Source organism: Ptychodera flava, chromosome 1 (assembly GCF_041260155.1).
Source record: "Ptychodera flava strain L36383 chromosome 1, AS_Pfla_20210202, whole genome shotgun sequence".
Lineage (NCBI taxonomy): Eukaryota > Metazoa > Hemichordata > Enteropneusta > Ptychoderidae > Ptychodera > Ptychodera flava.
Genome location: NC_091928.1, coordinates 23,997,466 through 24,024,982, shown reverse-complemented (window position 1 = coordinate 24,024,982; position 27,517 = coordinate 23,997,466). Strand labels below are relative to the sequence as shown.

Below are 27,517 nucleotides of genomic sequence, written 5' to 3'. Positions count from 1 at the left end.
CTCACTCAGACATATAAAGACGTCGTGACATAACTAAATTGAAATCTGTAGCTCATTCATTTCTTTGTGCCTCTAGACACAGCTCTATTTAGGAGGAGGCGATTGTAGAAGCGACGAATGATAACAATGTCAAGCAAGGTCAAAGGTGAGCAAAGTTCAACGACTACTGTTGTGACTTGACAGTTCCAAAGGGCAAACTCCGGGGGATTTATCGCCTGCCATATCCGTCCGCTCGTCCGTCCGCCCGAAAGCTTCGTTCAGATATGATACGGGGGACATAACCCTATGCCATACGTTTGTCCATCGATTATTTTCGCGATGCTATCCAATATCGCCGCTCGGCTGGATTTCAGACATGCTATTACTGATGACATTTTGATAGCACTGGGCGAAAAGGTGATGCTTTCTTTGTTTTACTTGATCTTTCTGCAGTGTTTTTAATACTGTGAATAACAGTTTTCAATTAAATCGTCTGAGGGACCGTCCCTGTAATTCAGTGAGGTGATGCCCTCAGTTGGTTTCAATCTTATCTTTCAAATCACACTCAGTGTGTTGTTTAATTCTAAAAACAATCATTGTTCTATCCACTTGATACTGAAATACCCTAAAGATTAGTTCTTGGTCTCATATTTTTATCGCGAAGTGCATTTCTCCCCAGGGGAATCGATATCTAGTCATGGATGTCTGTATAATATTTATGTTGACGATTCCTCACTTTACATGTCCTTCAACGCTGGCGCGGCTGCAGCAACGGCTGGCAATCTTGCATCATGTATCTCGGTTTGTTAGATCCTCGATGTCGGCAAATTTTCTCTGCCTAATTGCATGATGCAAAAGCTGTATTCGTAACCTTTTCTGTGGTTTCCTGTAATCAATCTTAGAAGGAGATCAGGAAAATAACTTTGTGATACTTTGATTCCTGTTCACTTTCGGGCCAAAAGCCCCGGGGCCACTTTTTGACTCTTTGCCTCACAGTGAAGCTTCATGTTTGTCAGATCTGCCGTTCAGCCATTTTCCATTTACGCCGCATTGCACGTATACCGGGAAGTATCTTTCTAAATCTGCCACGGAGAATTTAATACACGCGTTTGTTACATCTCGTATTGATTCATGTAACTCTCTTTTATTAGGACTTCCCAAATACTCAATTAACCAACTGAGCGCCAAAGTATTTTTTGACGATTTTTGTCAGTGTTTTTCAGATTTTTTCCAAAATTTTATTAAAAAACTAGCCATTGAAATGTGATATCCATTGAGTCTAAACTTATCAAAAAATCACTGAAGGATTAATGAAAATTGGTAAAATGTTGAAAACCATTTTGGCGGCAAAAATTACAGCACTCAAAGGGTTTATCGTATTCGGAATGTTGCCGATAGAATTGTCCCTCGTTCTGAACCCACTTTACATATCAGTCCGGTACTTAAGCAATTACATTGGTTACCTGTTTCTCAACGCGTGACTTTTAAGATATTAACTGTCACTCACAAATTCATCCATTCCATTGTTCCAACTACCTATGTGACATTCATGATATCGTCAAATCGTAATTTCAGATCTGCTCAGCAGTTTATGTAATACTAAGTCACGTAAGAAGAAATGTGGGGGCCGCGCTTTCAGTGTTACGGTTACGACCCCCTTTCTTTTTGGAGCAATCGTCCTCTTGAGGCCCAATGTTCACCTATACTCTCTCCTCTTTTCAATCAAAACCCTAAAAGCAATCTCTTTAAATTGGCTTTTAGTCAACCTTTTATACATTTAAGGCGGTGATTCACCAGATGAGTGCGAAATGTCGTTTATGTTGATTTTTAATTTTAACACTTCGATATTTTTCTTTTAGCTGTGAAAATTTCTCATTTTGTTTGCTTCTTTTGCAACTTTTTATGCAGCTTCTTTGATCACTCAAATCATAGTGGATAAAGACGCTTTATAATGATTTCACATTGTTGATATTTTTAGCGACATGTCCAAATATGGCCGCCAGTCGGCAACTTTTTAATGTTTTAGTTTTTTGATGTTCAATGAAATAACATAACAGTGCATGCCTACTATGTATATTTACATGCTTTAAGGAGAAGACTAATAACACGTTTATATTTTTCTAGAACAAAAATAATGAAACTCAGCAGTTGATTTATATTAAACGTTACAACCACTGACTCTAATTCTGAAAGAATTATTTCAACAGGGTTGCGAGCAAGGCTGAAAGATGGAGAAAGCGTGGTCGTGGCGGAAGGATACGTCATTCACTTTGAGAGATTAGGTTACATGCAAGCCGGTGCATGGCTTCCTCTCGTAACACTCCTATATCCTGAAGTGGTCAAACATGCGTACCAAGACTTCGTCCATGCCGGAAGTGACGTAGTGGTAGCTTTTACGGTATATATATATATATATATATATATATATATATATATATATATATATATATATATATATATATATATATATATATATATATATATAATATATATATATATACTCAAGTAAGTTAATGCATGGTGTTTGTACCCATCAAGCCCAAAAGTAAGAAAATAATCAGTTATCTTTAAAAACCACCAGATTTGATTGATATTTGGTCTAATTATTGGAATTATTAAATTCCTTAAAAAAATGTCTGCCTAAATCTTGACGAGTTGAGTCACGTGACAAATCTGATATTTTCCCGCCAAAATTTACGTCTTTATTAATTTTAATATTACAACCGTAAGCCGTTAAATTTTCTTGATTTTCTTTGCACTTTTGGAAACAACATCTATCGTATTCTTTCAAAATACATGGCACTCATTAAACTCTATCTATATTTCTTTCTGATATTCAAAATATTCATGTAAAACGTCAAAAATATTGTATTTGTTGTTTTTTGTGAAGAAATGTTATTCAAAATTCAATAATTTTGCATCTGCCACTAGTTCTAACACAAGTTCCCATCCCATTTACATTAATTAGTCATAATATTTTAAATATTTTGATGTTTAGCGGTTGGAATATTCAGTTATTTGCAATATACAATTTTGGCGGGAAAATAACAGATTATGGTCACGTGACCTGACTTACGTAATATATTATGATAAATTTCAACTTAATCAAATGCGAAACATATTTTTGGCAATTTTCACAATTTTCTGACCAAGTCTGATTAAAAAGTATGTTCAAACTGATTTTACATGTATGTAAGCCTATGCCCATGCATTAACATACCTGAGTATATATATATATATATATATATATATATATATATATATATATATATTCTAACATTATTAACATTACTAAGTTACCAGATGATTTCTCAGGGATTAAAATGCTTGAGCATCAAACATTAGTAGGAAAACATCGAAGTACTCTTAAGTCGTTTAATCTCACATATTATCTAGCAAGTTTAATAGTTAAGGACATGAGTTTTCATTACTTTGGCGGTTATCAGTCCATCAAATATTGATTTGGTGGGAAGCTCAGGAACGGAGGAGCATTGAGTCTCGTGTTGAGTCTTTGGAAGTCGAAAACTAGAATCAGCCATTGATGTTATCATCCAGGGCTTGGAAGATATCGTTGTCGTGAGATAATAACAACGGGGAGTACTTCAGCTCAGTGTCCGCTTTTTTATCCGTAGTCAAAATGTACATTGACGGCCGTTGATCGTTAGCTTCAAGGTAAACGTGGCCAAAACTTTAAGAATGGAATGAATATTTTCAATTCGTCAGTATCATGCACATCGAGAAAGACTACGCTCAGTCGACATGGAAGACAAACTTGAACTGATAAACAGACAGGCTCTCAGAATGGCTCGAGAAGTAGCAGACGATACTGGTTCTCTATTGGCTGGAAATATCTGTAACTCAAATTTGTATCATCCCGACCATCCAGAGAGAAATGAAGAAATCAAAACCATGTTCAAGGTAGGGAAATATCTTATGGCTTGTGGGAAAGCAGCGATAACTTTATCATAGTAATGTGCGATCTGCAAGTTTAAATTTAATTTTTGACCATTCATTTTAACTCACATTGTAAGATGTTTCCTGACAGGCAAACAAATTTCCAAACGCAAATTTAAAAGGAAGTCGGCCTTTCTTCAAATTAAACGAAATGGTGCCGTCATTGGATAAATAAAGACAATTTGTACTAGATCTTTCTGAATTATGCTTCAGGAAATGATTGAATGGTCTTTGGATTACAATGTTGATTTAATCATTGGTGAGACGTTTATGCATCTTGGTGAAGCCATGCTTGCATTGGAGGCTATCAAAGAATATGGCAAAGGTATTATTGTTCTGTGAAAAAGTCCATACACCTTATATGTACTATATATGAGCGACTTACATACATAGTATGTTATAGTATATTACGGTAGAGTAGAGTACTTAGACTAGAGTAGAGTATAGTAGAGTAGAGTATATAGAGTAGAGGATAAAACAGGATAGTATAGTATAGTATAGTATAGTATAGTATAGTATAGTATAGTATAGTATAGTATAGTATAGTATAGTATAGTATAGTATAGTATAGTATAGTATAGTATAGTATAGTATAGTATAGTATAGTATAGTATAGTATAGTATAGTATAGTACAGTACAGTACAGTACAGTATAGTATAGTATAGTATAGTATAGTATAGTATAGTATAGTATAGTATAGTATAGTATAGTATAGTATAGTATAGTATAGTATAGTATAGTATAGTATAGTATAGTATAGTATAGTATAGTATAGTATAGTATAGTATAATATAGTATAGTATACTATAGTATAGTAAGTATAGTATAGTATAGTATAGTATAGTATAGTATAGTATAGTATAGTATATCGTATTGTATACAACGTTACACTGATATGCAGATAAGAATGGACAGTGAAATTGATCTAAATGTTATCACACTTGTGTAATTGGTTTTTAAATTTGTTCCAAAACTTACCTGAGAAGTTGCACTGACTTGTTGTAAATGCGGTGAAAATCAAAGAGCTTTTATGGACCCATAATAAACACACACCAGGGAGTACACTTTGCAGTGCACTTCATATACACATAGTCATATTACATTCCTTGATACTGCCGCTCTGAGTTACATTGTATCACAGCTGAGTCACAGTCCAGTTGTCATCAGACTCTTGTTGCCTTTGCATTGAATGAAATTCTTTGGCAAAAAAATCATGATCCACAGGAAAAGAGGTGTACGTACGCCAGAAGCAGTACGTAAAAAAGTTGTTGAAATGTACGGGGATAGAAAGTCAGGAAATCTTTACCCTACACACACAGACACTAATCAGTTCCTACTTTATTGCTTTATCTCAACAATTACAGCGTAAGCCTAAAGTGAAACATCACTATCATCAATCTCTTGTTTGCCGCAACTCAACTAAAATTACCGACCCTGTAGTAAATTCTGAAATAACTTTACAAACAATTGCACAAGAATGATAACATTTAGATCAATTTCACTGTCCATTCTTATATGCATACGACTCAAGTATATTACCCTAGTATAGTTTGGTATAGTATATTAAATTGTAGTACAGTATATATTACAGTACATTACGTAATATTACATAAACCACATATGCAATAGCGAAACTGGTGCATATATCGAGTTAACTGGTCAAAACCGAGTGGTATACCATCGCTTAGGTGGGTCAAGTGCTATTATATCATATCAGTATATTGAAAGGTCAAAATTGTTTTTCTCTAGCTAAGAGTTAACGCATTCTAACCGTGGTACATCGCGAGTATAGCACGGTTATTTTCACGTTTAAATCAATCAGATCACTGTATTTGCACAATCAATATACTGGTTTGATTTAATATACCATAATTTAAACTGGTCGGTCTTATTGAATCTACAAACATGATGCAACACCTATACGATAATATAAAAATAGACATGCATGGTAAATCCTTATGAGAATCCATTCAGTTCCCTCTTCGAGTTTAACTGAATATCTGGTCTGCCTTGACCCCTCCCCGCCCGAGAACATTTGCGCTCTCTCCCTCTCCCTCTCCCTCTCTCTCTCCCCCCCCCTCTCTCTCTCTCTCTCTCTCTCTCTCTCTCTCTCTCTCTCTCTCTGTCCCTCCCCCCTCTTTCTCTCTTTCTCTCACTCACAACTAATCAATTTTATTTATCTTTCTGCCGTCATTATCCACAATTACAACATGTGAAACATCATTGAGATTAATTTATCTTATTTGAGATGTAAATTGAAGAAGAACTTCTTGCCATTCATCCACACGATAGGGGTTCCAAGTGTCATTACACTGGCAACATATCGGGTAAACACAGAGAACGAACAAGCCACAATGTCAGATGGTGTGTTAGTCACTGAAGCCTGTAAGAAACTGGAAGACGCCGGTGCTGATGTTGTCGGACTGAACTGTTCGCGTGGCCCTGCTGCAATGATACAAATTATGAGAGAAGTTAGGAAGGTTTGCAAAGTAAGATGATATAGTTTACTGACCTTTATGCATACTCGTCGTCGCGATTTCGTACACAGACATGCACCTTTGACTTAGTTATAGTATGAAATGATATGAATGATACTACTTTTATGGAGGTTATGAACGGGACAAACATTCCTTCGTTGAGTCAGTAATTTAAATTTCTTACTGACAACCTGTTGCCATACACCAATGTATATATTGATAGATTTGGCCTAAACATATAGCTTTGATAGAAAGCCTAGATACAGATATAGATGGATACCTAGATACAAACACTAACACACACATATACATATTTACATAGCTAGATACATAAATAGATACAAAGATAAATACATAGACAGACAGGAAGACAGTTAGACAGACAGACATACACATAGATAGGCAGATAGATGGACGGATCATCAGCCTGGCAGACATGATTGAGATGCCATTATTTATCATTTGCAGGGATATCTGGCCGCGGTACCGGTTCCATTGCGAACTACAGATAAAGAACCAACATTTCTTACAATCACTGACCCGAGCACTGGTGAGTTGTGTATCACTCGAGATATCAAAATCATGATAAAATTTTGTTTATAGCGATATACTCTGATTGCTGCTACATTTCTTTTTTAACTTTTTTAACTTGCTGCACAGAAGATGAGTCCACTCTCGGTAAACAGCATATCTCGTCCACTCGGCAACAATCTGACACGTGTCTGATCGTTTTCAAGATAATAACGTAAACTTAGCGCGACCTACAGTCGCAATTCCTTCTTTAACGAGCTCATTTGCTGGTAGCATAATCATATCGTAGGTGGCGCTCATCGGACGCCATAGTCCACTAACAGCTATACGACAGAAATAATAAACATTAAAGCGAAAAGGTGCTTGAAGATGATTTTCCAAATGATATGTGGGTGATATCCAAAGTCTGCTCAGAGGGAACTTTATCATGTCACACATTATTAAATTTTTCCTTATCTTTTACGATCTTGTTCGATCATTCCCCACCTGTCGATTCGCACATTATCCTCACTCTACGTAACTCGGGGGATGGGGGTGGGGGGGGCGGTGTGGGGGTGTTCTCTTGGTTACTTAAACCAGAATCTGCCTTTGTATTTCATAGGCACCGTAGGCAAAGTTTTGAAAGCGGCGAAGTCGTTCTAAGATAATAATGTAAATCAGACTCTTCTTGTTCCTTACTGAAGCGATCGAAAGGCATGTAAATCATTGTTAAAAGCATTTAAATTGGGCACGAAAAGAGTGACAATTTTGACTATTAATACAGATAGAGATAGATGAATATATGAATAAATAAATAAATAAATAGATATAAATAAATAAATTGTTTGTAGTAAATCAAATGTCTACTTATTCTATGCAGGCAAATACTTATATCCCGATGACCTGGAAGTGAAGTCTTGTTCCCGGAAGGATATTGAAGAGTTCGGCACAGCTTGCCAGGAGTTAGCCATCCAGTACGTCGGCATCTGTTGTGGTAATCGCCCAGCTTACACTCGTGCGCTGTGCGAGTCCCTGGGTCGCAAGCCGCCTGCGAGCAGATTCTCGAAAGACATGTCGAAGAGCGCCCTCTTCGGTGACAACCCAAAGATAAAGAAAGACGAGGTGGAGGAAAATTTGAAATTATTTCACTCTAAACTTTAGAAGGGATCAGTATACTGATTGCATATTATACTCCACCCTTAATAAATTGAGTCGCTTACGATATTTTTAATATTAGGGTTTTATACAGTAACTACACAATGTTTGGTGGATACCACGTCGTATTCGAGTAATGTGTCCGTAGTTTGATGTGGTAGGCAGCAATGTGTCGAAATGCGGACACCTTGTGAGAATACGACGTGATATATATCAACCAAACTTCGTGTAATAACCCCTATATCATAAATGCATAGTTTTGTTATGACTCTGGAAGTGATCCGGGCATATTTCCGAATTTGCTAAGAAATTATCAGAAAAATCGACTTTGCTTGCTCCTCGCTTTCGTCATAGAAAGTCGGTTGCTAAGGGGTGATGACAACCTCATCACTTATTGATATCATTCCGCTGTTGGGCCATTTCACTTCACAAGAGGATTGTTCTACACTGTAATAGAGCGAACGATCATCTGAAAAATTAAGATACCGACACAGGTTTCATAATTTCAATGGTTTTTACATGAAAGCTTAATACGACGCAAGATTAAAAATATAGGCTGGAATGTGTAAAGTGAGTGTGCGTGAATAACCTTAAGATACGAAATTAAACACACCAAAGATCGGGCCAAAACAGAACTCAGCAAGCGAGCAGCATTCAAGGCAGTATTCCCTATGGCTGGGCGCTCAGCGTACCGTGGTGAGCAGCTCTATGGCAACTACCAATGTAATGTGGATACAGGAGTCGTACTAGTCAGTCATCTCTGAGAATTACACTTGTAAGTCATCTCTGAGTCCGATATGCCGAAGTCATCATCAGCCTCCGTTGGACGAACTTCCGCAGAGTTGATTTCTTTGTTATTACCGATACTACTACTTTCTAGACGATAATTACAGCTGACAGTGTTGGCAACTCCTCAATTTAGACAGTATGTCAAGTTCCTGTATCGCCAACAGTTCTACGCAAGCAAGTGTATAGTGTTGTTCCACTAACTCATGTCTACGAACCATCAATTAAGTAATACATTTTATGATATTTAAAAAAAATTAAAGTTGATATGCTCACCAGCTTTTGAATATGTTTTTAATTTTTGACAAAATTCAACGATTTGCTGTTAAGCCATATAAGCAGATTTCACTTAGAATTATAGCTGATCTTTCTAAAATAAGAATTGCTTACTGCAACTTTCTACGCACTGATCACATCTTACATGCCTTGATACAAAACAAGACCCATCCCTGGCTGTACTTTTACCTGACGATTTTGCCATGATAAAAGCAATATAGCCGGCGACTTCTTTACCAAAGGGAGACAGCGCGGATATACCCTGTACAGTTCTACATTTGCCTATTCTGATTAAAACGAGTTCAATGGTAAGTAACTGCTAACTGGCATTGACATCTGCACCACCAGTGCCATTTATCCTTAATATTTGTGAAATGTGAAATTCAACATATTAGGAGCTGTATTACACTTTCCAAACTCAGACTTTTATGCTTCCACACTTCGTTCTCATCTTCTTCCTGTATTGGGTGCTGCATACGTAGACCTTGTCAATAGCGCGACTCTTGGTGACTATAGTACTCTAAAACTCTTTTTTTGTAAACAATGTGTATTGTCCATGTTTTGAAAAAATGTCTGGTATTTTTTAAAAAAACAGAAGAGATAGATCTTCATCGAGAAGCATGTATCTATACTGACAAGTCAAGTGTCACAATCTTACGAAATTGACCCAGGCAAACTCCATCAGCCCCGGATGTAACTTCAATACTAGGCGACGCTACACTCCTGAAATGGCAGCAAATATTCGGTATTTGTTTGAGGATTTGAGTCCCAAGCCATCAGCCAGGGATCTGGCCTAACCCGACTTCATTATTCCGACTTTAACTTTGATGGTAGTAATCGCTGGTAAATATTCGAGATGTCGGAGTTTTCACCACCTTACAGAGCTAGCTGGCCAAGCCCGACTTCCCCAACCTGATCGCACTCTGATCATACTAGACTCGTGAAATTGCAGGTCAATATCGCTGTTATCGGTGCACAGTGCTGGCACAGCCCTCAACTTCCTCACTCCGACTCTAACTTCGATACCAGACGACACAATACTTATGAAATCTCAAAGCAATTCCCGGTATATATTTAAGCAATAAAGCACACCCAGCGACGGTATACCACGAGATTTTGACCAGTTCACGACATATATGCACGAGCGATGAAGTGAACTGGTCAAATCGACTGGTATACCGTCGCTGGGTGCGATTTATTGCGATTATATCATAACAATATATTGAAATTCTGATTTTTGCTCAAGTTGAGAGCTCGCGCGTATTGCAGCCCTGGTATATCGCCAATATACCACGGTTCTTTTCGCGTCTCGACCAATCGATCCCTGTATTTGCACCATCAGTATACTGGTATGATATAATCGGTATTTAATTACTTTGTACACTGAAACGGCCCTGCCGGACTTCCTTACTACGATCCCAACTAGACTCGTTACATCGCAGGCTAATATCATATACAGTACTTGTTACATAAAGTGCAACATGGCGTTGTCCCAGTCCCTTGAACCACGGATGCTCTTGCTCCAGGTAGTTACTTTTTCAAGTCGTTACAATTTTTGAAACACACAACTCCCCGAAAAGATAGCTTGGAAGTGCTAAATTCCAAATAAATAGGAATTTATGACCTGAGCTTCCCTCACAGACGCCCAAAGCGTTCAAACAGTCTGTGGGAAGTTCAAACTGCTGACAGACAGTCTTGAACAACAAACAGTTTACGACAAACTCCGAGTCAATGATTGGGTATAACGAATCATGATGTATCTCTCACGCACTGTTTTGTGTGGATTTGCGGCGCGCAGGCAGGTTCAATACACTGATACAGCTAAGCATGGCCCACCCTAAAATGCGTAATGAGTTTCGTTAGGGACGTATGTGTTTTAATTATTACCGGTTGATATTCACTTTATTACTTCTCTCAAGAAATTATTTAGACAGACAGGCACATTTTCTGATCCACCGATAACCGCTACCAAGTTCTCAGAATGCATTAATTGAAGTTGTGATGCCTTTTTTATTTTTTTATAATTTACTTTAAGCTCTTCATTTTCGAAACCTTAAAATATTCTTCTCTCGATTGGTAATAGCTCATGCATATCATAATGCTTGAAATGAATCTTGCATACCTGTCGATGTTGGGGGAGGGCGCAAATCTCCTCTAATATACTAAATTAGCATAATATTGGCATTTTACGTTCTTGTTTAATAATATCGCCTTGAATAATCAAACTGTCGAGGCTATTCATGTATTTAAAACCAATGTACCATCGCTTAGTGCGAGACTTGATGCATTCATAGCCTTGTCACTTGGCCATTGACCTCAAGTCAATTTCGTCACGTGAGGACAAGTACGCGAACAGTCGTTTAGGCAAAACTCTCTACACCATAAATGTGTGTGTACCTCCGATTGAGAGGATATCAGACAGACATGATCATGTTTGTGTACATTCATAAGAAGAGGAACACCATAAAATATGATTTGCTTTTAATTTCTTGTTATGATATTAAGTTCAAAACATTTTGAAATTTTTTTGAGTTTAAGCTGACGTTATGATGTGTAAATACTTCCTATTAATGATGATAGTACTGCAACTGTAATTTTCAGATATTTTGATCGAAACTCAACACACCCAATTTACATTCCTTATCTTCATTCGAAAGGGTTGAAACTTTCGAAGGATTCTGAACGATTGACGAACAGGTCGTGAAACATCTGTGAAAAATATAGTTAGGAGTTTCTCAAAAGCCTGAAGTCCGACCATGTTCAGATACTCTGACTAATTCGGAAAAGTAACTGCTCGAAATCGCTTGCACAGTCTAAGGTCATATTTCTCACGCTGGATTCCACAATTTTTCACTTTTCATACACAGGTATAGTCTGTTACCGTACATTATGCGGTTCATATTTGGATATTTCCTCGTGCCGGCAGACTTTCAAAGGCTTATTTTGGGAGGCCGAGGGGCTTAAATTTCTTGAGTTTTCTCTTTAAGCGGAGATTTTACATATGCACGCACACAGACATATATAGATATACATAGATACATAGATACATAAACATGCACATGTGTAAGTACACACACACTTACACACACACACACACACACACACACACACAATATATATATGTATATATATATGTGTGTGTGTGTGTGTGTGTGTGTGTGAATGAATGAATGAATATTTATAGACATATATATATATATATATATTATATTATATATATATATATATATATATATATAAATGAATGAAAAATATTTATTTAATAATTTATAAATATCAATTACTTATTTATTATATATTTATTTATAAAATTCTGTTTTCAGCATCGAGCACTGTAATTTTCTACCGTGACGAGGACATATGTTTGCTTTGATATATATATATATATATATATATATATATATATATATATATATATATATATATATATATATATATATATATATATATATATATATATAGTTAAAACAGAATACAGTTCAACGTTAAATTTATAGCATTGTAATTTCTCGCTTGCGTCCAAGTAGTTTATGAAGAAGAAGACATCGGTTAATTGGAGCATGTCCCAAGTTGAAGACCTAGAGGTCTTTGACATATTATAAATAAGGAATTTGCAGAGTCTATATGTCCTGATGATTGCCAGGGTAGATTGAAAGGCATGTAAAGTAATAAATTTCACCCTGACACCCCTATCTCTGTGTTTACCGGTCTGAAACACGTGCATCTCGTTGGGCATAATCACAGTCTGGTGGCGAAAAAAGGGGTGGAAACTGCATCCGTTGAATCAACAAACAAAACACCATTGTAAAAACTACTGCTCGCTTTGAAAGTAGAAGTGAACTCCTCCAAAATAACCAGAGACCGTTTACACACAGCGACAGTGCAGTGCCTTCGTTTTCTCCGCCGTTGTGAACTTGTTAACTAAAGTTCATCAAAATAAGTGAACATCATGCCAAGCTTTGAGCTCGTGATGATATTTGTCTTGGTAATTGTTACCAGGCAAGGAAGATCAAATGCTGATCTTGGTAAGTTGGAAAAATACACCTCTTGCGTGTGATTTAATTTATGTTGGCTTGTGTTAAATGCCCCATTCTTTTCTTTCTCAATTTCCTTTTGTCGTGCTCTCGTATTTGTTATCTAAAAGTTATCTGAATTGCGCGGTCGGATACAAACTGCGTACTTTTAAATTCCCTATGCCGACATATATATGCGGTCAAATTCATGTAGTTTTGCGCTGCCTACTCTCTTAATTTACTTCCTACCTACAGAAATTACAAGTAGACTGCGAGGCGGTCGCACGCCGTATGAAGGGAGAGTGGAGGTACTTCTGCCGGAATCCGGTTGGACGCCGGTTTGCAATGACTATGATCATGATTGGAACACAGACGTTGCCGATGTACTCTGCCGCGAAATAGGTAATGACTTAATAATGAGACTATAATTGTGATAGTAGGTATGAAAAATAGGGGAAATTCCCCCCCCCACCCCTTGCCTACAAAAACAGTATCAGCGTACACAGATGAAGTATAATCGTTACTCTCGCATAGATGTACCAGACTTTGACCTCATAGTAGTAAAGTTTATACACATCGACAAAGGCGTGACACGTGGCAAAAATCGAGAGAACTGAACATATGCATTGTCTTACAGTTTACAATTATGAGAAATAATGTCAAAAAAACCCAGTAGGTATGTTCCTTTAGAGAAGCAGATATAAAATTCTTAGTTTTTCGTCATGGTGTTTCGTCTTCCAGTTTTCATGCATGTACGTGGAATATTTGTGGCCTTCGATAATAAGCAAACGAATACAATGTTTTCAATCGGGTTTGAACTCACAACATACGGAGAAGAGCAGTCGCCAAAACGACTCTAGTTGTTTTCAATTTTTAAAAACGCAATCATTAAACGATGATACGATACTAAACAAAATTGATTCCGGAAATAAGAAGCATATAAATTTTAATTCCCTGTTGTGCAAGCGCGGATAAGGGAATCTCTGTCAACAAACGTAACGAAACTCGATCGCGCCATCAAGGATGATATTGCTGAGTGGTGGAGACAGGAAGAGTTCCCATTTTTCAATCTGGAAGAACAACATCAAAACCACGTCCACAGCAGTCCTGAACGTGATTATTTCCCAAGGTGATTACAACAAGTGAGAAGAGTTGATAATAAATAATAGCAATAAACGAAAGTCCTTCCAAATAAGGGCGCAACCTTATTGATGGTGAAAAATATAAAATTAGGAAACGGCCCTTTTCCCTTCTTTATTCATCATTTAATTCATTCTGGATTCCCTTTTCTTTGTCTTTTATCTATATTGAAAACAAATAAATACTTGCCTCATATTATGTGTTCTTAAGGTGTAATAGGACTTTTTGTGAGAAATTATTTTTGTTCCTCGCTTAACACTTTCTTTAGAATGCCCACATAAAACCATATAGGCCGGAGTCGTCTGTAACCGTTGAAACTTATTTGAATATCTCTATCTCTCTCATCAGGATATCCGGAAGGTGCTATGTCAGCCAACAGTGTCCGTACCCCGGTCGTTGCCTTGACAACAACATGCGTCGTCAACGTGAAATGTAGAGAGAACAGCACGTCGTTGGTGGCATGCGAGTACGAAATCGATGACACATGCCACTGTAATCAGGCAGAGGCAACGTGTAACTGTGAGTATAGATGCATAACAGACAACTTTAAAACTTTCTTTGACGGTTTGACATAAACAAAAACACACACTATATAGCAGACTTAATTATCTGTTGTAAATATAACATCGCTAAATCACACGGTGGTTCATTATCGAGCACAATTCGTCTATTATTTCCAGCACACTAGATTTATGTCTATCTCCACACGCTGTTCCTGGCGACGTTGCTGTTAACTTTTTTATAGTATAATACTCTACATCAACATGATATTTCAGGAGACATCGGACTGTTAGCTTTTTAGGGTCATTTTAAAGCTCTTAACATGCCGTCTTGGTTCGTAGATTGTCGTTCGTTTTGACCTTGAACATGTATTTCTCAAACGTCAAAGTGCCATCTTTATACTATTATCTACTGTTGTGTGAAATCTGCTCAGTTGTAGCTGTATTTGCTTCACAGTCATCACATTCAAATCTAGCATTCAAACACAACATTTTGTCGAACAATTGTGGTACACTATGCTTCAGGCTTGTTACAAGAAAACGCTAGGAGACAAAATGCTACGGCTTGTGTTGTTTGTATTTAAGATGTGGAAGGTAAAGAAATCCTCTAAAAATGAAAGTCCTGTCTCAATTTCGATATCTTTTTCTGCTTAGCCAGTAGGACATTAGATAAATACGATTGCTTGATTTGTTATTTGCACAAGCTATCCTTAGATGATGATGATGATGATGATGATGATGATGATGATGATGATGATGATGATGATGATGATGGTTGCAAGCCTCAAGTTTTGAAGCTTCACTCCCCGTAATTTTTGATGTACTTCTGTGGTTCTGCTTTGTAAAAAGGATATTTCCTTGTTTTATTCCAAATACCATATCGAAAGACCTTGTGTCCAATTTCTAGGCTGAGTGTCATTGCTGACAACTAAATTTGTACTTCAGACTAGAATTTTGTTTGAAATGACAAATATTTCATTGAATTTTCTGTACAATGCACTTGCACCTTGACGCTACATATGCGCATTCTAATAGTCATCGTATAGTAATAAAAACCAGGATATGAAAAATTACTTTCTACAACCAAACATAATAAAACATCTGGAAAACAAAATTATAAGAATTGTCCCTTTAGTGTCCATAATAAATGTAATAATATCGTGAAATTTGATGTAGGATAACGTTGAAGTGCATATCAATTTGATGGTGATTCTCATTTCCGAGACTCATTTTCTGAGGCTATCATTTCTCCTTTCCTGGTTTCAGTTTACGGTTATCAGGGGTGTTACGACATTGCCGATTGCTTACCGGAGGTGCGCTTCCAAGACAAGCGGATGACTGTACAGCTATGCCTGAAGCACTGTCGAGATCGCAACCTATCAATGGCTATGCTACGTCGAGGCGAATACTGTCTGTGCGGAGAGCCTGGTTTGCACTGCCGAGACCGGAGCAGGGTGATCAATGCACAGTGCTCCAAGCCGTGTCCGGGCGATAGTTGGTTGGTTTGTGGTGGCACGAGCACGAAAGCCAGCATCTATGACGGTAAGTTGAAATGGTATCAAATTATGCACTCATCGCTGTACAAAGAGTTTTTTGACAACGGGCATAGCTTTGGGGTGGAGGGACGGTGCTTATATACAAGAATAGCTAACTTCTAAATTTAATGCAACACAAAACAAATTAACATAACGCTTGTTCAATCAAGTCTATTCGTATTACAACGGTGTGGCTTATCTTACGAGCGTATCAGTTAAAAGTCTGAAAATATTGCGACCACAAAGTATGTTATGTATCTACCAAATGACTTTTTTATTGATTATGTGTGTCTCTTTTTTATATATTAGTCCTGGCTAGTTCTTGACCATGTTCTCTCTTGACGGGATAACGTCTGACTCAATAAAATTATTGATGATATCACTCCAATGTTTTACCATCGTTGGTGCTTTCGATTGCAGTGTCAACAATCATTTATTTATAAATGCATACATTACACTTTGGCAGGTTCAGAGATAAACAGAATTCATATTTGACTAGGCCAAATCTCGGTGATATATATTTTTGTTCGGCAATAAAATGTATGTGCACTCAAGTAATTAAGAGCCTCTGATTGTGTTGGATTATGGCATGGAAAGAGTTACCCATGTAGGACATGACGCAGCACTTCATAGTACAATATTTTCATCCCTCAATCCACAAAAGACACGAGGTACAGTTTCCAAGGAAGTACATGTATGTTTTTCTTTCATTTTAAGTACAAATGGGAGACTGTGGAGGACTGTACACAGAAGGGAATGGAACGATGTACTCTCCGGGTTTTCCGGGGAACAATTCGAGGAGAACCAACTGTCTCTGGAGAATCCAAATAGCAGATGACTATGATTACATCGCCCTTGAGTTCACCATTTTCGATGTCACTTCTGATCAAGTGCATGTGACTGTGTCCGAAAACGACGTCGACGGGGCTAGCAACAGTGTGCTCGGTCGCTTCAGCAGGAGTTCATCGGTTTCTGGCCTACCCATTTATTCCTGTTCCAAGACGGTTTCCGTCAGATTCGAATCGAGTGGTCGGGGTAGCAGCACGGCTGTCTTTGCTTTACTTTATACAGGTATGTTTCTGTAAAATTTGGCTATTTATATATATATATATATATATATATATATATATATATATATATATATATATATATATATATATATATATATATATATATATATATATATATATATATTATGAGTACAACCACAATCTGCAATCAGCTGTGATCGCTCTGGTACAAGAAATACTCTACACGAGCAATGTTACGCACGCCCTCTACCGTCATCGTGGAATCTGTGGTAATAAATCTCAACGTCGTTAACGTTAACGATGTATTTATATGTCACAAATGAAGGGATGTAAATTATGGCTTGTATTTAAATGTGATACTGCCTCCGTTCATCTAGGCAGTTGGTGGTCGGTTTATCAGGTTCAAAAGTGCTACAAATTCTTCCGTCAGTCTTTGTAAATTGTCAATGCACCTCTCTAACTTTTCCTATTCTTTTCTGATCTACCTCCCGTTGGAGCTCATTTTAAAGCCCTTGGTGTAAGAAAACTTGTCACTTTTCATCTTCTTATTGTTTTCCTAAAGTGTTATAATACAACGTTTCGGACGGAGGAATCTGAGGGGGGTCGCTCAAAAAAATTGAAAGCTAGAAGGGGGTCGCTCAAAATGTGCAGAGAAAGAAGGGGATTACTCATTTTTTTCGTGCGAAATAATTTGAAACACCTCTCAGATTACATCATTGCACACATCAATTTCTCAAAATTTTTGATGCGTGAGGGGGACGCCCTCTGGTGCTCTCCCCTTTTGGTGTTCTAACAGTTTCACTTAGTAAAAATACAAATTGAAAACACCTCTCAGACCGCACAATTGCAACACCATTTTCTCTAAATTCCACGCAAGAGCTTCCCGCGTCACGGTGTTCTTCCCCTTGTACTCTCAAATTCTGCCCTGTCAGATATCTTAGTGAAAACCCTGTCATGACAAACACATGCTCTATGGTTAGATATTGATTATATTGTGAACTTTTATATCTACATTTTGTTGATACTTTGAATTTCATTTTGTTGGTTTCACTTTTCCTCAGCCGTCATGAGATAACCGACGATAATCTAGCAGGGTACATAAGGATTTAAAAGGTCTTTACTATTGCTGTATTTTTGTAAATTTTACAAATACATGTATTGACTTTTCTAATTGGGGGTTCAGTCTAAATTTCTATGTCAGAGATGGGAGGGGTTACTCAAATTAATCATGGTTGGCAAGAGGGTCACTTGAAACTTCAGAATTTCATAAAAATTCTTCCGGACCCCCCCCCCCCGACCGTATATAATGACGGCTCCCTAAAATACGGTCGCGAACAATAGCTTTGCATATTACGTGCATACAGGAAGCGACAAGTGGAACACTCGGCATCTCTACGTTATCTGGGTAGTTGGACAAACAACTGCATTTAACCAACACAGCTACTTGTCCACATTTAATAACTCGATTGGAACTCATTTGGGATAACTGGATGGTCAAGCAATGTCAATTTAATCTACAAATAAATACACTCACCTGCTTTCCCTTTTTATAAGTAATTGTAATATTGCAATATTAAACTATAGAGTACCTACTAGTTTTGATAAATTTGAAAAATATGAAGATCCTATTATCCCAAATTAGTTCCAATCGTGTTTAATGCAAAAATACACCAAAAGATAGAGTTACAATGGAGCTTTACTAGAAGTTTTAGATATAATTGTAAGTATTATTCACATAGAAACATCATCTCACAAACTGACTCTGTGACCTTAGGTCAGAATCGTTGTGGAAGTCCTGGTGAGGTAGAAAACGGGAATATCATCACCGACAGCGTCTGTCCCTATCGCTCTGGCGACATTGCGAGGATTTCCTGTCACCATGGTTACAGCGCGAGTTCCATCCACCAGGCAGTCGAATGCCAGAATGGTCGCTGGAACGGAACGATGCCGAAATGTGTTGGTAGGTTTAATTAGTTTGCCCAATAATACAATGTAAGACTCTGTTTCTCTTGTCTCTGATGTAATGTGTTATCGTTTCTCTTGAACAAACATTCAAAAGTCATTAGGCAATAGGGCAAAGTAGAGTTTGCTAGCGAGGTTAGGCTGCAGATTAGGCTAACTTCGAGACTAAGTCTCGGACTCGGAATAATTTCGATGTCGATAGGATGTGCACATATCATACAACATGGGTTCATGCTGTGGGGGTAATACATTGCTGGCGTAAAAAGAGACGCCCATGTCTTATTCAGATGGTGTGAAAACAGCAGATGGGTAACTTTATACCGTCAGATGGAGGAGAGATATTTATTTTTGCTCGGCAGACAGCATGAGAAAAAGACCAGTAGGCGAATTGCCAAGAGATTTTGTTGTTTATTGGGATCTGCTTGAGAAGGCAAAATCGTTCTACGCAGAGACTGCGGTAAAACTGGTCCTGTAGAGGGATAGCCTAGAATCCTAATCGTCCGCTTGCCTCCGTACCTCCGACCCACTCCCTGGGTCGGAGGTATGGAGGCAAGCGGACGAATAGGATTCTAGGCTAGTAGAGGGACGACGCCGTGCTTAACATCATATTTACTTAACATGCTCTCTCTCTCTTTCTCTCTCTCTCTCTCTCTCTCTCTCTCTCTCTCTCTCTCTCTTCTCCTCTCTCTCTCTCTCTCTCTCCTCGCTCTCTCTCTCTCTCTCTCTCTCTCTCAATACGTGTGCGGGTAAAAAGGTGTATATACAGCATGTTCAAACAAAAATGACGATAACTCTTCCCTTTGCTTTTCAGTTTCGGTTGACCTAGAAACGTTATCCGCTGACACTGGCACTTTCGAAATTCCACATCCTACAGACTCCAGGAAAGAATCAAGTGTTAATGTCTTACCGGCAACAGGTTTGTTTCTGGTACCTTATGTGTTGATTGCGGTAACCGGCGGAAGCAACTCTTACTATTGTCAGAGGTGTACATTTTATAATGCAAATTTAGAAAGCGCCTCGCGGCCAGTTATTCAGACTCCCAGTTTTTTACAGTACGTTGCTGGTCTACCGCTTGCGGGGGGTTTGTTTTTCAGCTGCTGGAGCATGTCACCATCTTCAGTTAGTTAAACAGAAATCAAATCTTATTTTGTCCCATTGATTTACTACAGGGATACGGGATGGCGGCCAGTTTTAATTTCAAATACCGGTGAATTTTAGGTTACTTGTTTCCCCCGTACCAATTGAGACTTGACCCCTGATTTGAATTCTTGATTTGACAAGAGAATGGTTGAAATTTTCATTGAGGAAAGTTTGAGCCAAAGTTTTAAGTATTTCACTTTCAAGGCGCATACTATATTAAAGCGAGAACACATTAAAAGCTGCTGCCGTAGATATCTTGCACAAAAAGACACTGTACACAGGTCTATGTACACGTTTATAAGTGAAGGTCTTTTAATTTTTTCCAGGTTTCATTATTGGCGTTGCTGTCGGTGTTACCGTATTGAACGTTGTCATTGTAGTTCTGGTGTATCACAGATGTCGCAGAGTGAGGTAAGTCTGTCACAGCCGCATGAGCTTTGACGTTTGGCGGCGTACTTTCAAGTAATGATGTCCTACCTGTTTTCCAATCAGTCAAAACTTTAAGAAATCATCTCTAAGTCCTAAAAGAGGGTACATGGGCCTATGAAAACTTTTACGAACATAGTTTCTCAATTTTAGGCGAATGACGTAGTCTGGTTGCTGAAATTGGAATTCATTATTTATCTTGACTTTGGCGGCTATACGTTTAAATAGTGTCAACACATTCAATGCGGGGTGTAGCCAAACTTCAAACTAATTGTGTAAACATGGTGCTCTTAGAGTCTGTAGACAACTCATTTCGTCACAATCAGCACCAAGTTAATATTCTAGGTGACATTTAAAACAAATCAATAAGTAAGTTTTACATTTAAACGAAAAACTTTAACCTTTGCTGAATATTTTGTCCTTCCAGAGAGTCTGATTCAAGCCCAAAGTCCTGCGGTAAGACAGTCAGCGAAGTGGAGCAGGCAGAGGACCCGATTCCCTTACGCAATATCCACAGAGATCGTCACCAGTACGAGAACGTGGAAAACATCAGAGCCAGCAATGCCTACCTAACAGAGTTTGGCACCCGTGTACCGCGTCGGACTGTAAGATTTGAAAGTCCAGGGGACACGTCTCGGTTTGGTAATTTTCACATGCCTCCCACTGTTGAATATCTGGAGGTAGCATCTTCCCAGGCATAGGGTAGAAAAAGTCGAGATCAATAAAATTCAAGAGTGGAGTAAAACTGCTGTGATCGAAAACGACCATGCATTTATCTACGCGTACTACCGTGGGTATGAAACAGTCCCTTATCTGTGGAACTTTTTGAGCAACTGAGTGGAACTGTTTAATGTAGTTTTTTGGTGTATGTACGCAGACGTTTCCCTTGGACCTGTCGTTCTTTTTCAAGATTTTACCTCTCATGAGAACAAAATTGTTAGGTGTAGAGCATTTCCGCCATTTTTTTTCTCATTATGGTAATTTTGTGTATACTTGTACTTAACTCCTGTTAACGTGTGCAATGTCTGTTGTGTCGTTTTCACCTTACCTTGGCCTTGATTGATTAACATTTGCTCAAACACAATCACTTCTAACCTGACTGAAAAATAGTCAGGTTGCGAATTGTCAAGGTCAAGATATTAGTCTCGTATTCACTGTGTGTGGTCGAAGTTATAATTAAGGGGCCAACCCAAAGAAAAGTGAACTCAACTTTCCTTGTGAAAACAAACATATTTTTTCAGGTGCCCTTCTACAACTTTGTCAAGCAACTGGACGCTTCAGTGTTATTTGCAAAATTGTTAAATATGGGCCATACGTTTTACAATCTTGCTAATGTAGGTGCTATTTGTTTAAGTTTTCTTAATAGAACCACATTAATATTTCCTTTTGCAACTTTCAAAGCATCGCTATGCACCTTCATTGAATAACTTTTAAGTCATAATTTCGAAACCACAGAACATTATCCAGTTCGATACTGCGACATCTTCTGAAGGCAAAACACTAGAATCAGAATTAATTGTTGTGATTGCTGTTAGTGCGGGAAGTCACAGATGATTAATCGAAAATTGTTCAGGAAAAGTTTTTGCTGGCGGGCGAGTCATTTTTAGCATTTTTAGCCGGAGGATAGTTTTATTGTTTTACTTTGTGAACAACTTTGAGAAAGGTTGAATTGGTTGTCAGGGAGTATTGCTCAAGTGTTTTCTGGGCTGTATCGAGAAATGGCAAAATCACATGACGGGGAATCATTCGGTAATATAAAAGCTTTTGTACTTATCGGAGAGGGTACGAAATCGTTTCTCTGTGGGGACACGTGAAATCTAGTATGTCGGCGCGGGATTTGTCCAATCTTAGCGGGAGGATAGTTTTGAACAGTTTAAACCTTCCATCTTTTCTTAGTTTGTTCGAATACCTTAGAATTGACAATTACAAGTACGAACACCCCTCTTGTAAATTCTCGAAATTAGCCCCTCAGCTTTTCACAGAAGCAGAGTAGTGAATTGTTGTAGAATAGTTCGTATGATGTAACAACACGTACAATTTCAACAAACAGTAGATACGTGAAAGGGTGAGCCTTGAATTATGCACAAAATTTGAGACCACAGCCAGATATCTCTCTTGTCGAGTCGTTCAAATTTCAGAGTTAAATGAAAGAGGGCGGTACATCGATAGCACTTATACATTACTTTCTGCATGGCGGCATTCCATGCCGGTATTCAAGTTTGCTAGATAACTCGCGTCAAATTGCGTGTTCAGACAGATTTTTCAATTAACTGAAAGCTATATTGTCATTCAAGAATTTTATTTTATCATGTGCCGTGACTTACAATGTAAGTATCATTGAAAATTCACAAACTATGATCAATAGTATAGACTTTGACCGTTTTCTCTCAAATAAACAGTGCAATTTGTTACTCACGTGGCAATGTATCTGTAATGTTACCCGTCACGATGTTGATAAACTTGTACTTATAAACACATATTTTTAATACAATCTTTATACAGACTTCAAACTTCAAGCTATATGTATTCCTCTTGTCATTGTTATTCATTGAAACTCTTAAATCTAATCGATTTCTGAAGTCATATTTCAATAAACAGCATTTCAAAAGTGGAAGTGGTTTCTATCCATTCATTCATTCATTCATTCATTCATTCATTCATTCATTCATCATTCATTCATTCATTCATTCATTCATTCATTCATTCATTCATTCATTCGTTCGTTCGTTCATTCGTTCATTCGTTCAGCATGTATATGTTTTGTAATATATTTTCTTGAACTTAATAACATCTTTGTTTGGTGTCAGAATGCGTCATGTTGATGTCTTGATCAGAGCTAAAACCCTCATCGACAGGCATCAATGTCATCGTTTAGACTGTCATGCCAGCATTGTATTTAATACAATGCATTTGTATTGAGGCGCTGTCTCGAATACATTAATCATTATAGCAATTAAGCATTTTAGTGTCATGTCTTTAAGATAGCTTGCTTGGCTACCGCTTTAAGTGTTTTTCTGATATGAGCAGCCGTGTTATGCCAAGACAATATCAGTATTACCTTCATCAGGGAGATATCGCAGACTCTTGCTTTGTTAGCAAATTGAGCTCCTATGCTTCCAATCATGTGACTGTCATTATTTCAATATGTTACACGTTCTCTATAATCCCTCTGAGGGTAATGTCGATGGCATACACCGCTCTTCAAGTTCCGTTAGCCAAATTTATGAAAAATACCGTAAATTAACAATCAGGGTGGTTGTGTATTTTTAAAGATTTCCTTCCGACGTGGACTTCATCGTGGAGGCATCATGGGCCAGTGGCTAGAGCAGTGGACTCACGATCAAAGGATGGCGAGTTCGAGCCCGGCATGGCTGTGGTGTTGTGTCCTTGAGCAAGGCACTTTATTCCTCATTGCTTCTCCCCACCCAGGAGTGATGGGTACCTGGTAGGACAGTGGTTGTAATGTGTGTGTTTAGCTCTGCTGCGCTTATTGGCTGCACATGTGAGCTGTTGTTTGCTCCCCAGGGAGTTGAGTGGTAATATATTAGGTCCAGTGACCAGGGGTAATAATAATTGTAAAAGCGCCTTGATCACATGTACTTGTGGATATGTGCGCTATATAAGAACCCAATATTATTATTATTATTATTCGCTCAGCTATCAGAGTAAGGAAGAAAAACAGTCAATATTATCTTTCAGAAGCGAAAAAGTTTTCAGTTTCGTCTGCGGATGTCGAAACTATTACGCCGAGAGTCACCGTATTGGTTGCACTTTGCACATATAACTGTTTTACAGAAGTAAAGAAATCTAAAATTTCTATGATAAATACTATTAATACCCGTCACCTGGAAGCAAGTCAGCTGGGTTCTGAAACTTTGCTACACATCTTAAAATCGGAAAGTAAACAAAGTAAGTATGATAAACCTGAATGCAATTTTTTACAAATACTGTAGGGACTGTACTTTAGTAAAATCCGACTTAATTTTCTTTTATTTTAAGGAATATCATCGGGAGAAAGTCCAATTTAAAAAAATCACAAAGATTATAAAAATTAAGAACAGCTGGTGAATAGGTGGTAAAAGTAAATGGAACAGTAACAATTTTTAAACAGTCGCTCTGACAAGGTGTCTGAAAATTCTATATGATTGACCCCATTATTTTTATCAAAGTAAACAAATAATGGCATGATTAGTTTTCAGCCATTGCTTACCATTTGCTCGAGGAGATTTCAACTGTTTCGATAAAAGAATGCAAAGTCAGTGGAATTTGAGCAAATTATGGCTTGACGTGAAAACGTTTTTGTAACTCCCAAAACAATCAAACACTGAACGATATTCACACCTTTGCTGCTCGGAGAAACTAGACGATATAGAGTGCAATACTGGAAAACAAATTATAGCAATTTTTCAATCTCATTTCCAAATATATCATAAAATGGGATGTGAATTTAATCCTAAACTGTTGATCAAAATTGACTTATACCACATTGTTATCAGATAGTTATCGTTTCCCCTACAATCCCATTATCATAGCAAAGTGTATTATTGAAATGTACCATTTTAAGACAGTTAAATTGGCTGTTGTTACAAGTATTCGTCTCCTGTGCACAAATTTCTTTTACTCGGGCAATATTATTGTTACCATCACTTAGGCTGGCAAAAATACTGCATTTAAACACTTTCGATCATGCACATGCGGTATTAAAGCAATTAACCACACCCAGCAACGGGCCACGAAAATACCTCGAAATTGTGGCATATACGCACAGATCAAATTAAATGTATAGATTGAATGATACGGTCAAAACCAAGTGGTTTACTCGTCGTTGAGGTAGTTCATTGCTATTATATCATAAACGTACACTGAAATTTAGGTGTGAAACGTAAAAAAGGAAATTGCCTCTAGCGTTGAATCGCACGATGTTACAATAGTGCTAAAGTGCGAATAAAGCGGGATACCATCGAGATTAAAGTTGCTGTGTTTGTTTTTTGAGTGTATGCTCTGCTTATATTCAGCTAAATTCACTGAAACACCGTAAACAAACTCCGTCATACAATCAGGCCATGTAGACTGGCCATTGTTGGAACGATTCATTTCGAATAATTTAAGTGATTGGCAATATTTATCGGGATAATGAAAAGAAAACTGGCTAAATTCTACAGGTTGGAGCCAAAAAGTTTGCGATTTCGTCCGCGAATGTCGAAAAGTTGACGCAGATCGTAATCGTGTAGGTCGCTGATACATCTTATTTGCAGAAGTACACTGTAACTGAAAATGTCTTAAATAAGCGTAAATGGTACAAAGTCAGCAGAGTTCAGCAAATTGGAGAAACGTGGTAGTCGGAAGCTAGGTAGGCCTAAACACGGCGAATTTGAAAAACGAAATTATGTTGATTACAAATATCACAGCCAAAACCTGGTTTAATTTCACTTCGTTAAGCAACACAAAAGATAAAACGTGTTAAATATTCGGCCATTCAGAAGCGAATGGCTACTTTAAGTTGATTCAGTATTTCAAATTCTTCAATTGTGACTTTTCACGCTAAACAAGGATAAACTGGAATTTTCGAGGTCTTGTTACATTGACTTGTGAAAATCGTAGCTGCATTTGTTTTTTATTTTACTTTATCACCTCATTTAAGTGACACACTGTATACGGTTCCATTTTTAGCTCATGCGTTCACACACATGGGCTAATGTCATAGTGATGTCTGTCTGTCTGCCCGTGTGTCTGTTCTGTCTGTCTGTTTACACGATAATTTAAAAACGCCTAACAGATTCATATCAGATTTGGTATACAGGTACCATATGCTATGTGCAAGAATTGATTAGATTTTGATAAGTGCAGCTTGCATATTAATGAAGTTATGTAATATCATTTTTTCCATACAATCGTTTCCCTATGGAGACGGTAATGACAGTGTAGACATACATATGGAAATACTGCACAGACTTTCATGAAACTTTTAACAGATAACAATCTCAGGACATTATGATGGTACTGTGAGTGTCATGTCAATATCTGCTCATTTGCATATTAAATGAACTTTTGTTATTAGGAACATAACTCTGAAATTCCCGCACCAAACTTGATGATACCTGCAACAAATATTGATCTGATATATATGTAATTATACTAAGAAGCATTGGGCAATGTGAAGTTAATAAATAGCTCATTTGCATATTTTGTGAGGGTTTGAATAAGTCATATAACTCCGATATAACTGCACCAAATGTGATGAAATCTGCTGCAGTCACTGATCCGACAAATCTCTAACTGTGGTGTAAAGTATTTGGTAGTGAGAAGTTAATTAAGGGTTCATTTCCATATGTAATGAACTTTGTCATTCGGTATATATACTGAAATTAAGGTACCAAATTAGGTGAAACGTGCTACAGATATTGATCTGATAAATATCTAATTGTGGTATGAAATACTGAACAGTGTGAAGTTAATTAAGGGCTCATTTGCACATTAATGAACTTTGTAATTAGTGATATTACTCTAAAATTACAGCATTAAATTAAAGAAACGTGCTACAAATGTTGATCTGATGAATGATCTGAAGCATTGAGCAGTGTCATTAATAAAGTTTTGTAATTAGTGATTAAACTCTGAGAGTACTGTGCGAA

At 37.5% G+C, this 27,517-nt stretch overlaps 2 protein-coding genes across 2 annotated transcripts; both read left to right on the top strand.

The window, feature by feature from the left end:
* On the top strand, nucleotides 1–8,861 carry LOC139134739 (betaine--homocysteine S-methyltransferase 1-like). Its single transcript, XM_070701792.1, has 7 exons — nucleotides 1–145; nucleotides 2,187–2,377; nucleotides 3,703–3,897; nucleotides 4,147–4,258; nucleotides 6,227–6,423; nucleotides 6,880–6,961; nucleotides 7,802–8,861. Exons 1-7 carry the CDS (start codon nucleotides 118–120, stop codon nucleotides 8,080–8,082), a joined length of 1,086 nt encoding a protein of 361 aa, XP_070557893.1. The 5' UTR covers nucleotides 1–117; the 3' UTR covers nucleotides 8,083–8,861.
* A 7,312-nt stretch (nucleotides 8,862–16,173) lies between these two features.
* Nucleotides 16,174–23,449, top strand: LOC139143586 (uncharacterized). The gene is made up of 6 exons (XM_070714039.1): nucleotides 16,174–16,333; nucleotides 17,044–17,397; nucleotides 19,132–19,317; nucleotides 20,131–20,235; nucleotides 20,786–20,870; nucleotides 21,313–23,449. Exons 1-6 carry the CDS (start codon nucleotides 16,174–16,176, stop codon nucleotides 21,584–21,586), a joined length of 1,164 nt encoding a protein of 387 aa, XP_070570140.1. The 3' UTR covers nucleotides 21,587–23,449.
* Nucleotides 23,450–27,517: the final 4,068 nt, after the last annotated feature.

Bases quoted from the DNA above. Each gene is read 5' to 3' on its own strand.
- LOC139134739 (XM_070701792.1), top strand. From the start codon at position 118: ATGATAACAATGTCAAGCAAGGTCAAAG. The intron at 6,424-6,879 runs GTAAGATGATAT...TATCATTTGCAG, and splicing joins AAGTTAGGAAGGTTTGCAAA to GGATATCTGGCCGCGGTACC. The intron at 6,962-7,801 runs GTGAGTTGTGTA...TATTCTATGCAG, and splicing joins AATCACTGACCCGAGCACTG to GCAAATACTTATATCCCGAT.
- LOC139143586 (XM_070714039.1), top strand. From the start codon at position 16,174: ATGGCTATGCTACGTCGAGGCGAATACTGTCTGTGCGGAGAGCCTGGT. The intron at 16,334-17,043 runs GTAAGTTGAAAT...TTTCATTTTAAG, and splicing joins GAAAGCCAGCATCTATGACG to TACAAATGGGAGACTGTGGA. The intron at 20,871-21,312 runs GTAAGTCTGTCA...TTGTCCTTCCAG, and splicing joins CACAGATGTCGCAGAGTGAG to AGAGTCTGATTCAAGCCCAA.